At 37.4% G+C, this 13,924-nt stretch overlaps 1 protein-coding gene across 2 annotated transcripts in view; it reads left to right on the forward strand.

Moving 5' to 3' along the window:
* Positions 1 to 13,924, forward strand: part of ptprk (protein tyrosine phosphatase receptor type K) — a 218,324-nt gene that overhangs the window by 182,234 nt on the left and 22,166 nt on the right. The window contains exons 17-22 of one of the 2 annotated variants that reach the window (XM_036582465.1): positions 2,006 to 2,041; positions 5,697 to 5,708; positions 6,538 to 6,722; positions 10,244 to 10,331; positions 11,992 to 12,131; positions 12,277 to 12,294. In XM_036582465.1, the coding sequence (XP_036438358.1) occupies positions 2,006 to 2,041; positions 5,697 to 5,708; positions 6,538 to 6,722; positions 10,244 to 10,331; positions 11,992 to 12,131; positions 12,277 to 12,294 (479 nt within the window). The remainder of the gene's footprint in view (positions 1 to 2,005; positions 2,042 to 5,696; positions 5,709 to 6,537; positions 6,723 to 10,243; positions 10,332 to 11,991; positions 12,132 to 12,276; positions 12,295 to 13,924) is intronic. The other variant, XM_036582466.1, reaches the window with a different exon arrangement.

Consider the following 13,924-nt stretch of genomic DNA (forward strand, 5'->3'; position numbering starts at 1 on the left):
GTCTTAGACTAAATTTCAGAACCAGTGGTGAATCATGATTGCAAACTCTTTTTAGTCTAGGTTTAGGCCTAATCTAGCCTAATCTAGGGCAAACTGGCCCTAAGGGTCAATATGTGGGTCCACACTTAAGTTCATCCCCACTTAAGAACTTACAGGCTAATATAAATCCCTTCAGATGCCTGTTTACACGTCTTACTGTGTAGATCTTTGAGTTTAAGAGTGTTTTACACTGCAAAAAATGGTGTCTTGTCAAGTAAAATTATCTTAAATCTAGTCAATATATCTAATATTTCTTAAATTGAGATTGTTGTAAGCTTCTTATAAGATTATTTACCTTATTTCTAGACCTTTTTGTACTTGTTCTAAGCCATTTTAATAAGTCATATGATCTCACTGTATTGGCAGATAATTTGGCTTGAGCATATTTTGTACAACAAGCAAAAATGTCTGCCAATAGAATGACATCATTTGACTTATAACAAGGCTTAAAATGAGTAAAAAAAGATCTAGAAATACGTGAAATAATCTTAATAAGCTTACAACACTGTCTGCATGAGAAATATTATTTATATCGACTAGATTTATTTTAATTTCACTTGAACAAATACCATTTTTTGCAGTATCAGTTGTTGCTTTTGTTCTATAGAAACATAAAGTGGTACAACATAAAGAATAATCTACTTTGCCAAATCTTTACCAGAAAATTTGCGAATTTGCGAGCATATGTGGGGGCATATCCTATCCAACAGAGTTACGCTTAAATCGATGAAGGCTGATTTCTCAGTAATCGCTGTATTACTCATCCGGAGATGCACAACAAGAATGCCATGTGCACCCACACACAAGTTACTGCACAGCTACCAGTAAAGCGTGTTATTTTAAGTTTAGGTGAGAAAACCTAGAGATGTTTACATGTTGCTTTCCACAGTCCATGATGAATGGTCCGATCTTTTAATGCTTTTTTCATGGTTTTAAGACCAGCAGCCAGACATTTCAGACATTAATCGTCTTAAATCTAGTCAAGAAAATATCTAATATGCCTCATTATGAGATTGTTGTAACAATCAAATAATATTATCTTAATATTATTTCTAGACATTTGTGGACAGTTTGATTTGTTTAACCCCTTAAATGGCCAGGACCCACCAGCAGGTCCATACAATGCTATACCCTATAACCTTACAGGTTATATACACTTCTATTACCTAAGAATAATGCCTTGTAGTCCCATCGTAGCCTTAGTATGTAAAACACCTGGGATTTTAAGGGGTTGAAGTCCTTTTGTGTAGTCCTTGGCACTGAGTTTGCTTGTTTCACATTAATGTTTTGTTTAAACATTAATTCTTGCAAAAAGCATTTTCAGTTTACCTGCATTCTTCTTCATTTTTTTAATAAGCATAAATATTTCCCAGTGGAATAAGACACTCGATAAAAGGGCTTAAAGGACCCATATTATAGTCAAAAACAATTTTTAACATGTATTACATAAAAGTAAAAGTAAAAGCATTTACCTTCTTTTCTTCCTGTAGCACTTCAGCTTGGCCCATCCACACTGAGGTTATAAGCAATTTTACAGCCTGGGCTGCTTTTTGGATGATTTTTGGACAATAAACGACAGCCAATCAGAACAGAGCTCATTTACATATATCAGTCTTAAAGGCACAGTAACGGATACAGCCTGTTTGATTCTAAGGGATCTAGAGAGGTTAGAAAATGATCATATAAAAATAAATTATGACTGTTAAAGCTACACAAACCTTATAAGTGGACCATACGGGAAAATATGAGATATGGGGCAAGTAAAGACATCTAAAAAATGAGTTAAATAATCGTACAGTATTCTTACAGTAATTTCATAATGAGATATATTTGAGATTCAGATTAGATTTAAGATTATTTCACTTGCTGAGATCTTTTTTATGTGCTGTATCGTTCTGCCTTTCTCACAGTTGTTTTAATCCAGGTTGAATGAAATCTCCTCTTATTAAACTCTGTTTTGCTGCAGTGCCCAACGATCCGCTCGTGCCCACGGCGGTGCTAGGTGAGGCTCGTTTCAGCCCCGCTGCCCTCATTGCTGTCCCTGTATCGGGGGTGTTCAACCACTCACAATGAATCAGTCTCAATTGGGCACCTCTTAATTAAGCCCATATGTTCTTTACATGATGTAGTGGACGACAGTTCACAGAGCTGAACACCCTTGCTACGCAACCCAGACTACATTTCCCATCATACCTTGGTGTGCCACCCATCAGTCCCTGTGTCCACAGAAAGAGTCGGTTCGCAAGGCACTTTGGAACGATCTGTGCAGATGAGAGATCTGTTAGACAGACAAAGAGTTCTTTACGTATTAATGTCTAAAAGGAGGTCCAGCTCAATGTTTGGGTCTCACATGATCTCAAAATCAACATTAAATTGATGAAGATGTGATGGCGATAGTCGATAATCCACTCGCATCCTCAGAAGACGCTCCTTCACCACGTTTAGACTGAGTTCTCTTTGAATTCTCTTTCAATCATCAGATTCATCCGCTTGGGGAAGGGGGACGAAACACAACCCACGCTACAGAATGTTCTTTCACGTTTGCCTGCAGTTACACATTTCGACCAGAGAGGTCTCCAAATCCCTAAATCTTACATAGTGCAGCTCTAAGAAGAAAGCACCACTTTAGAATAAGACTACACTTATAAAACATTTGTGAAAGGTTTAAAATTCGTTTGTTAATGGTTATTAATTAGGTCATAAACACTTTAAAAATTAATAAGCAGTTATAACACATTAATAAAAGGCCAATTATATCTGATGAATATGTGATGAAACAACATCAACATATCAAAATATGAGGTTTAATATTAGTACAAATGAATGGGGGTTCACTGTTAGGCAAAGAACAGGACACTGTTGCCCTTTTTATGTATGTGTTGTACCTGTGTATTAATGATTTTAAGGCCTTTATGACCTAATTATTAACCATTAATAAACTCATTTTAAGCCATTCATGAATGCCTTATAAGGGAAGTCTCATTTTAACGTGGTACCAAGAAGAACTATAAAATTTACAGAATAAAAGATTACAAGAATATTCACATATGATGTGATGCTGTGTTTGACTAGAGCTTGTAATTCAGATTTTCTAAAAGCATTGCTTAGAAAAAAACAAGGAAAATGACCCCTCAAATGGGAAATGGGAAAGGTCAAGATGATGTTCCCAGCTCCGAATCTGGTGATCAGTCAACCTACAGACACAGTGGTTTGTTGATCATATTATCATGAAGTCATAAAGGTAAAAACATCATAAAATGTTAAAGTTCCCTGCTGAAAAGGACAGTTAGAAGCCATTAGATTAAAACCTGGTTGTAATGGGAATTGGCCTAATGGTTTCCTGTAGAACACCTTTTAGATCCCATTAGGAAACCATGAACTGCATTTAGAATCAGCCACTGGTCACCTGTTACACCATTAGGAATCTTTACAATGTGATATTAACCCATTAAAAAAGCCAAAACATACATACATACATGCATCATTTAAACCGCTTATCCTTCTGGGTCTCGGTGGGGTGCTGGATCCTATCCCAGCTGTCATTGGGCAGAAGGCAGGATACACCCTGGACAGGTCGCCAGTCCATCGCAGGGCAATTATTAAAGATATTAACCCATTAAAAAAGCCAAAACACATTAGCATATTAACATATTAGCTGCGTTCCAAAGCCTGGGCTAAAGCCGAGGTAGGGCGGGTCCTCAGTAGGACTGTCCTATGAAGACTCCTCCTTAGTAGCCTATTGGTCACACAAATGGATCAGTCCTAACAAGGCTGCATAGTGATGTCACTAGAAAGGCCCCGCCTCTTGCAAATGTAGCGCGAAGCTTGTGAGGGAACCGGTGGGAGAAAATTGCATGTTCTTATGTTCAACTACTACATATATACAAATACGTCTAAATAGAATATGATATATGGACAGTATACGATATATAGATGAATGCTTTAATTACTCATTTTACACTTTATAAGGTAACGAAGACGAATTCAGGGACGTGAACAACTTTTAAAACGAGCTCTGCTCCAACAGCTACGATTTCCGTCATTTTTATGATGCCGTTTTTTTCCCTTCGCATTGTTCGTGCTCAGAGAACTGTGGGTAACCGAAGGCCTGGAAAGATACATCACTGGCGTCCCCAGAATCACTCAGAACGTGGGCTGGATTTCTAGGCTGTATACGAAGGGTGCTTTACTTTGGAACGGCCTGCTATGACGTAGCGGCCGAGAGATGCAGCCTCGGCTTTGGAACGCAGCTAATATCTGGCTAGCTTGTTGATGTTGAGGCTAAAAATGATGTACTGAGCGCTGATTTGCCAATTCCAAGTTTGAACACAGCATAAATGAAGGTCCAGACTAATTAGTTGTTCTAATATTCCAGTGCATATTTTGCACATGCACTCTATAGATTGTTCCAGATGGAATAACGAGCAGAATAGCTCTTTTATTATTAACTAATATAGTACTCGTTTTACTATGGACTCATCATCAGGGTGCTTTTCCACATTTGGTGATGGTCTACATTAGAGATGCCCATCGATGTTCCTGAAGGTCTACTACCTTTAGTAACTCGAGTCTGATGCACCTGGTTCCCATTTTCAGACATTTTTAAGGACTGGGAAGGGGGGAAGAATTGGGAATCTCTAATTGAGACCGATCCACCACTTTGCTATAACTACAGAAGAGCTCCCGAGTAGCATAAACACCTCAGCGTAGGCTGAGATCTCCTGACGATGTCTGAGGCTGCCTAACACAGACATCTGTTAGCTGACCTAACAGAATTCGCAGTTAGCTTTCTCCTCCAAGCATGTCAAGCTCCAACGACGTTGCAGTAGCAGCAGGTTGAAAGGCGGAATCTGCTTAAAGCTTCACGTTTCAGAGGAAGCACATGCTAGCGTGCACCCTCCCAGCCTGGTTGCATCGTGTTATAGAGGGAGAGCTAGCTAACGCGTGGTAGTAGTGGGTGGCTATGACTAAATTAGGGAGAAAACATTGGGGGCGGGTGGAATGAAGAATCTCTGGGTTTCAGAAATCCAGTGTTGACTTGTCTTGCTTTGGAAGCCATTTGAATAAACCTATTGTGCCTAAGCGGAACCCTTTCTGTGAACATGTGGTCCTAATCTGTGTGTGTTTGTGTTCATTTTCCATATATGTTGACGTGATTACATGTTAGTGATTCGTAGGAGTCTAAGCTCCGCCCACAAATATGGTCTTTCATAGCTACTTTTAGACAAGCTTTACGGAACACTGGAAAAATCCAATTCAGCCTAATGAGAAACTGTAGAACAGACTCAGTTTATATCACAATACCTACATTTAGAGTCAGTTATTCATTCAGCCTAATGAGAAACTGTAGAACAGACTCAGTTTATATCCCAATACCTACATATAGAGTCGGTTATTCATTCAGCCTAATGAGAAACTGTAGAACAGACTGAGTTTATATCACAATACCTACATTTAGAGTCGGTTATTCATTCAGCCTAATGAGAAACTGTAGAACAGACTCAGTTTATATCACTTTCTGAAGGGTTCAGTAGTGTTGAGTGGTCCATCTCACTCCTTCCTGCAGTACCCTGTGTTGTGTTGTGTAGATGTAGTTTGCTCAGTTTAATGTGAGTCTGCTCTAAAACGCCTGTTTTTCCCCCACGCTGCCCTGCTAGTGCCCATCACCGGTGAGTATCGTCATATAATCTGTGGGAGTACAGCTGAACTAGCTGAAGTTGTGTGTGTGTGTGTTTCGTTACAGGTGCGCATTTTGACCTTTTCAGCAATTTAAATATCCTCACATTTAAATAAATGGTGTTTTAATAACTCAGTGAGGAAATATTTTGTACTGTAATGAATAAAAACCAAAAGCACAGAAGATTCTGATCATCTTGTCTGTTTTATTGAGTAAATAGTATGAAGCAGTTGGCATTAGCGGCTAGCACCAGTCTCGCTCTCGCTGCAGGTCCTATGGTGTGAACTTGTTTTAAACTGTAGGATTTTGTATATTGGCTACAAGATGTTAATTATTGATTATTATTAATGGATCAGAACTTACGTGTCAGTGCAGCCTTAATATCTGTATATTTTAATAAACACACCCATCGCTCATTTTTACCTCCACAGGTTTGTGGGGCAATTTGGCTGCTGAAACCTTCAGTTTAACCTTTTATTTATTTATTTATTTATTTATTTATTTATGTATGTAAATAGTCTTTTTGATTGACGTTTTTGCTCATGTTTATCTCATTTTCGCAGATTGCTTTATGACTGAACTTGTTCTGTGTATTGCTGTGGTCAGTTGGCTGCTGAATCTCTGAGCTTGGCTTATCTTTGTTTATGTGTGTTGTAGACGGGATGGTTATAGGCAGTTATAGACTAAAAGAACCAGGTGAAATAGTTTTCATTTGATGTGTTTATTATATTTTTTGTGAATAAGCAGGTGTGTAGATGCTGCTGTGGTAGGTCCGTGTTGGGATGCGTGAGCTTAACCGTGTTGTTTTGTGTTCTGTGCAGATGAGAACCACGCGGCGGCGGCGGAGAACAGCCGCCTGCTGGACGTCCCACGGTATCACTGCGAGGGGACGGAGTCTCCGTACCAGACGGGTCAGCTTCACCCGGCTATCAGAGTGGCTGATCTGCTCCAACACATCAACCTGATGAAGACGTCCGACAGCTACGGGTTTAAGGAGGAGTACGAGGTGAGTTCCTGTATGAGCTGTCAGGGAAAAACCTATTATCTCCATTTCTGTTGAAAACTTTGGGTAACAGTTGATGATGAATGGACCAGAAGTGGCCCAGAATGAAATGGAAAACAATCGTGAATCATTAACTTGCATTACAGGTTAAGAATGTTTTCCTTCCTGTGTGTATATAAGTGTATTATAAGAGAATATAATAAAATAATAATGTGAATAATACCATGATAATATGCTCCAAATATTATAATAAAATGATACGTCCCACATGTAATACATATGTAAGTTTATACATAAAAACTATGTTCCATATGTGATTATATATATCTCACTGCTTTCAGAAGAAAACCTTGTAACTCCGTTTTTCAGTTTTTGCCATAATTTGGAAATTTTGCTCTTTCCATTGTGTGTAAATTTCATGATGAATGGACCAAAACAAAAGCCCAAAATTACTGGTTCCATTGATTTCCACTAAAAGTAAAGTATGATTTTTCCTTCTCCTGTAAAGTTACCATTTTGGAGATATGGTTTATGTATAAATTATTACATTATCACATTATTATTGTATTATATTGCTTTATAATATTATTGATATTCATTTTATTAATGCTATTATCATATTATTATATGTAGCAGCTATATTATTACACAGAAGATACATCCTATATATAATATATATGTAGGTTTATATACAAAAAATGACCCCTATATATTACATATGTATTTTTTTTATATATAATAAAAAATATGTAAGTAATTTATATGTAAGCATCTACATATAATAATTGTGTTCCCAATATATGTATTATATATGTAAGTAATTGCATGTAATAAGAATTTCTTCACCTAATCCTAATCATAACTTTAATCTTAACTCAGGACCCAAAACGAAATGGAACGTTTATTTTAAAAAAATGTTAACAAAGCATTATAGCAGCCTTTAATTAGACGAGATTGATCATGTAGTTCTTTTTTTTTGCTGCTGTAACATTAAATACATAGACTTGTCACCACTGAGGAAGCGAGAGTGTTGCATCTCAGCTACCACTGCCAGAACTGCCCCACCACCCAACCACCAGGGCAACAACTGGGTCATTAACATGCAGTACATGTCCCAGATAGATTTACAGTTTAACTGGGTCATTACCATACAGTGTGACCCAGTTTTACGTTTTAACTAAGTCGCATTGTTAAACTAGTTCAAATAAGTAAAATAAAATAAATAAATTCAAATATTTAGAACTGACTAAGTCATTTAAATGATACTGCAGTGCGCCAGTTTCAGTCAGTCTGCCTTTAGTTTTTTAGGCTAAATGCTTGTTTACAGTATTTCCAGCTGGCAGTTGACAAATTTAAAATGGGCACCCATTAAAGAAGCCCCCCCCCGCCCCCCCAACACCTTTACCTGCACACTTACATAAACACTAGAACCTCATTAAGATATCAGACCACATGCTCTCTCACTCTCTCTCACTCTCAGATGTCAGATATTTATCATATGAGAAAATAAAGCCACACAAACACACTGAAACTAAAGCCGGTACATTTCCTTATGCAGTTATTACTGTACTCATTTATGTTCACAGAATGGAGTAGATATGAATTATGTTTTATTAGTTTAGTTTAACTGTGGCTGAAATGCGAAGTTTAAACTGCTTTCTAAAATCAGCCGCCTGCCTTTGCACTGTAACCCGTCTGATTGGCAGCTGTCGTCCCTTTTTTTGTCGAGCCGATCACTTTATCAGCAACCACAGCCCCCTTCCAGCAAGCATTTCCTGTTAGTTAGCGGTTAGCGTTAGCAGGCCCGACTTTAGTTGCCTCCCTGCTGCACTTCAGTTCAGCACTGTGATACAAACATGACATGTGACTTCATATGAAAAGGTGATGCGTAATGTGTTGTACAGTATTAAAGCAGACTGTCCAATGAGGGAACAATTACTATGACTTTTAACCCAACAGATAACAACATGACACAAGGTGTGTTAGACAGATAACATATTCATTTCGAGGCTGTGATTGGTAGTCTGCATTCTAATTTCATTTATTCATTTGAAAAGTTTTCTTTCTTTGTTTTTATCATTTTTTTTTAATATTTTGTTTTGTTTGTTTGCTGTATGTGTTGTTGATCAGAGGTTGATCCCTTTCTTACTTTAGCTGTGGTTTTTAGCAGTTGTAGGTGAGGATGAGGCACCTCTGTATTGCTTACCACAAGCAAAAATTGCAGATCAGCAAAATAAACCACCAGCTGTTGCAGAAATGTTTGTTTAAAAATTATGCATTTTGGCAAGCTTGATGACAAATGTGGCTTTATACTGCCATAAAATGACATAATTATAAAAATGACATCTTAGCAAGTTAAAACATCTTAAATTTAGTCAATGTATCTCATATTTCCCATTTTGAGACTGTTGTATAAATATTATAAGGCTATTTAACTTATTTCTGGGCATTGTTTTCCTTGTTTTAAGTCATTTTGTCTTTTGAAGTCATTTTGTCTTTTGAAAGTGTCTAAATCCATTCACAGATCAGTTTACTTTTTTCAACCGGTATTTTTTGATTTAAGCATTTAAATTTACAGCATTTAGCAGACGCTCTTATCCAGAGCAACTTACAAAAAGTGCTTTGTCTATCCAGAGAAAGTATCTTTGCTAGTTACCAAATGAAGCAAATGAATGGTCTGCCAGTGAATTAAGACACTTTCACTAGAAAAAATACAGAAAACTAGCAAAAATGTCTAGAAATAAGTTTTTGCAATGGTCTCATAATGAGAATTATTAGATATGTTGACTAGATTTATGATGCTTTTACTTGTTAAGGTATTAGTTTTGGCCGTGCAGGTTTCATAAACAGCTATTAACATTGCTTGTGGAAATTCGAGTAATTCCCTGAAATCTGAAACAGAATTAGTTACAGTTTGATCGAGTTGAGAGCTGAGATCAGAACACACAGTTCTACACGGTGAGATTCAATGATCAGATGTCTGATCAGTGTTTAAGGCAGCATTTTTAGGTGTATTTCATTCAGAATGCAGTCTTCCAGCTACTTATTTCCTACAGGAAATATAATACTATTAATATTTCCATCAAAATGAACTGATTATGTAATTTAGCATATCCAGCATGCTGCATCATACTATATTATATTTTGCAGATGGGTGCTCAATAAGTAACTTCCCTAACACACAGCATGGTGGTTCAGCAATTATACACAGGACAGTAAATTGCAACAACACAGTTGTGTGCAAAAATGAAAGCACCCCAGAAAACACAAACATGTCATTTTTCTGCAGATTTTAGTGCAGAGGAGAATATAGTGGCAAAAGTAAAGCGTAAAACATAAAAATAAGTAAATAAATAGTAACTATGTATTAAAACATGTATTATCTGTACTAGTTTTGATATTCAGTTGTTGTTGACATTTGTTTTACACTCTGTCATGTTGCATCTCAGAAACATGCCCTGCTCCATCCGTACCTGTGTGATGGTGTGAGATATTGTGCTAAAATGTGTCTCTCCTTCTTGCAGAGCTTCTTTGAGGGCCAGTCGGCTTCCTGGGACGTAGCGAAGAAAGAGCAGAACCGCACCAAGAACCGTTACGGAAACATCATTGCATGTGAGTGTCTGTCTGATGTCACTGTGCAAAGGGCTGCTGTCAGATTTCACTGCAAAAAATAGTGTCTTGTCAAGTGAAATGATCTTAAATCTAGTCGATATGTCTAATATTTCCCATTCTGAGATGGTTGTGCACTTATTATAAGATTATCTGGCTTATTTCTAGACATTATTTACTTGTTTTATGCCATCTTTATTGCGTAAAACTATCTCACAGTACTGGCAGATAATTTTGCTGGTTCATTTCTTACAACAAGCAAACTTATCATAGTGAGATAAATTTACTTAATAAAATCACGTAAAACAAGTAAAAATGCCTAGGAATAAGCTAAATAGCTTACAACAACCTCAATAGGAGAAATATTAGATTTACTGACTACATTTAAGGTAATTTTACTTGACAAGACACCATTTTTGCAATGTAGATGCTGGAAGTTTAAAAGTTGAGTCTCTAAATTGCTAACAGTTAGTTATGATGGCACAATCTGATAGTTTGGGAAGCAATCTCAATAATTTCCCTTTTTTTTCACGATAAGTGTATAGTTGTGCTTTAGAGCGTGATATACATTGTAGCTGACCGATTCTAATTGTCTAATGTAGCACATTAAAAAAAATGAGAACTGGATAATTTGGTCAGATTCTGAAGAAGAGAGTGACCACAGACCAAATTCCAAACCTGTTGTTGATACTAAGTGAGCTTTTTGGCCGGCTGCTGAACAACCAAAACAAACTGGAATCAGCCAGAAAACAACCAAATGGTGGTTCTGGATAGTAAATAAAATGTTTATATTTGTGTAGTTGTCATGGTGACCCCTGGTTCCTATCACCACCACTGTAAAGAAATCTGAACCATTTCACACCAAACCGGGAATTCCCTTTTAAATGAACTCCCAATAACACAGCTGATTATAACGAATCCAAAGCAGAGTGTATTTAATAAAGACAACAAATAGTGCATCCATCATTGCTAATGCTTTTTATATAGTATATAGACCATGCTGCTTTCTGAATGTATGTTATTTCTTAATCCTTAGAAGGGCAGAGTTATCGTTGTTTTACTATGCATTCAATATCTCCTAATCTACTTACACTAATGTGAGTTTTTATGGGTTAATAATGTTATATAACAAACAATAACACACTGCAGAGCAGGACATGCAGTATTATGTGTTATTAAAGCAATGGTTTGGTCAAAAAAACAGCCAAATGTAGTCAATCAGCCAAGACCTGAAGCATCTTTAGGACTGCACTGGAACTACAAGGCCAATGTTGCTAACAAGTAATGGAAGCTTATGTTATACCTATTAGCATGGTGCTAATTTCATACCTTAATCATTACACACTCGTTGAGTTGTTAAGTAATCTCTAATAGACGTTCTGACACTGTATGACATACTGTTATCTACAAACATGGACAAAAAAATGTTAGCTTTGCTAAAAACAGTATCTGTTCCTTAAGAACTCTGAGCATCTGATGCTTTAGGCATGCAGTTAGCACAATGCTAATTCATTACTTTTGAGCCCAGAGAAGCAGTAAACATGTCCAGAACTGTGTAAATATGACCTTTTGGGCCAAACTCTTGCTCTAAACTGTGACTTTTACCTGCTGAACGATTGCTGACCTGCTCGACTGAACATGCTAACGTGTGTTACGTTCGCAGACGATCATTCTAGAGTGATCCTGCAGCCAATGGAGGACGACCCGTCATCCGACTACATTAATGCCAACTACATAGACGTAAGTGGCGATGCCTCCCCCCCCTCCATTGGCGAAGGTGTCAGAAACAGCTCTCCCTCGCTCGTATGTCAGGTCTTCTATGCATGCCTTTGTCTCCAATATTACACTATTTACAGTTTTCTTTCTCTGCCTTTGTGGAGGTGCCGGTAGACTCACTGACATCTGTTGTGCTCTCTCTCACTCTTATGCTCTTGATTTTGGGCCCTAGATTTGGCTGTACAGGGATGTAAGTATTTTTTTCTGTAGGGCGCTAAAACACGGACACACACACACACACTCAGACGCAGCGGCGCTGTGAAAAGGATTGATTGTTTTGAATGAGAAACATTGGTAACCTGTCCGCCTTAAAATTTAGAGTTCGTTTAGCACCAAATGACAAGGTAACCTATAGAACCCTAAAGTTGCGTTCAGCAGGGCTGTGTTCTAGCCATCATAGCGTTGGAACGGTTCACGTTACGGACGTGATACACATATCACAACAATGAGCAGAACCTGCTGTCTTTAACCGTAGTAGGTTCAGTAAGGTGAGACAAAGCATCAGCGAGTTATCTGGCTCAGAAAATGACCCCAAATCCACTCTTTATCACGGTATTATCAACGTGTTGCATCCTGTTAAATCACTAAAGGCCCCATATTTTATATTTTGAGTGGATTTTATTTCCCTTGAGTCCACTTTTGATATTTGTGTGGTTTTAAATAACAAAAAACAGGCGTAATTATATTTTACATTGCCCCTGTTTTTGCTACTGTGGCTTTAAGACTTATATATCGCTGCTGTCGGAAGAAAACCTTGTATCTCCATTTTTGTCATTTTTCAGTTTTTGACATAATTAAAAAATGCCTGTTGCTCTTTACATTGTGTGTAAATTTCATGGTGAATGGACCAAAAGAAACAACCCAGAATGACACGGAAAAAATTCTAGTTCCATTGACTTACATTAAAAGTAAAGTAGCTTTTTTCCTTCTCCTGTAAAGTTACCATTTTGGAGATACGAGGTTTTCTTCTGACAACAGCCATATGTAAATGTGTTCCATTTTGACTGGCTGCCATAAATTGAGCTTCACTCAGAAAGCAATCCGAACACTCCTGAAACACTCCTTATAACTTCAGTGTGAATATTCAGTGCTCAAGTTTAAAAGTTTAGAATTTTTAAAATTCAAGTTTGAAATTTCTCCTTAAATCTGGCCCATAAATCATTATTTCCATTTTTCTGCAGCCGAATATTTGCATCTGATGGATAGATATGCTGTGTAGAGAAAGTAGAGATACACTGTGGATGGTAACCCAGCATAACTCTATAAAATCAGCTCAGACCGAAACGAATGAAAAACAATGTGGAAAAGCAGAAACAGAGCTCTGCATGCAAGAGGAGCCATTTAAACACAGACCTGACGCAGCATGAACGCTGAGCACTGAGTGGAATTTAGCTACAGCTAACTCAGATATTATTCTGATTCAGACTGAGTACTGGTTACATCCGCCTACGTAGACTCATTCACGACGCAGCAGGAGATACAGCGCGGCAGAATTAATAGAATTATAAATGGAATCATCAAACAAATCCACGAGAACACAGATTTAACCGCTGTGCTAACACTTCATTCACATTCAACGGGAAAGTTGAAGCTATCAAAATAAGAGTCCCATGTAGTCCTACTATTAAATGTAAGGATTTTTATTTAATTGAACACTATGCATTTATACACTGCTACTGCTACCTTTACTAATAATTAGGGTAACACTTTATTTGGATGATCCACTGTAGATGCTCAGTCAATCTTTCAAATAAATATCTAGTAAATGCAACTGAAATTGAAGTTGTGTATGAAAGATTCTTTTAAATCTATCCCTAAAC

This window comes from Colossoma macropomum, unplaced genomic scaffold, assembly GCF_904425465.1.
Source record: "Colossoma macropomum unplaced genomic scaffold, Colossoma_macropomum, whole genome shotgun sequence".
In the NCBI taxonomy this organism is placed as follows: Eukaryota; Metazoa; Chordata; class Actinopteri; order Characiformes; family Serrasalmidae; genus Colossoma; species Colossoma macropomum.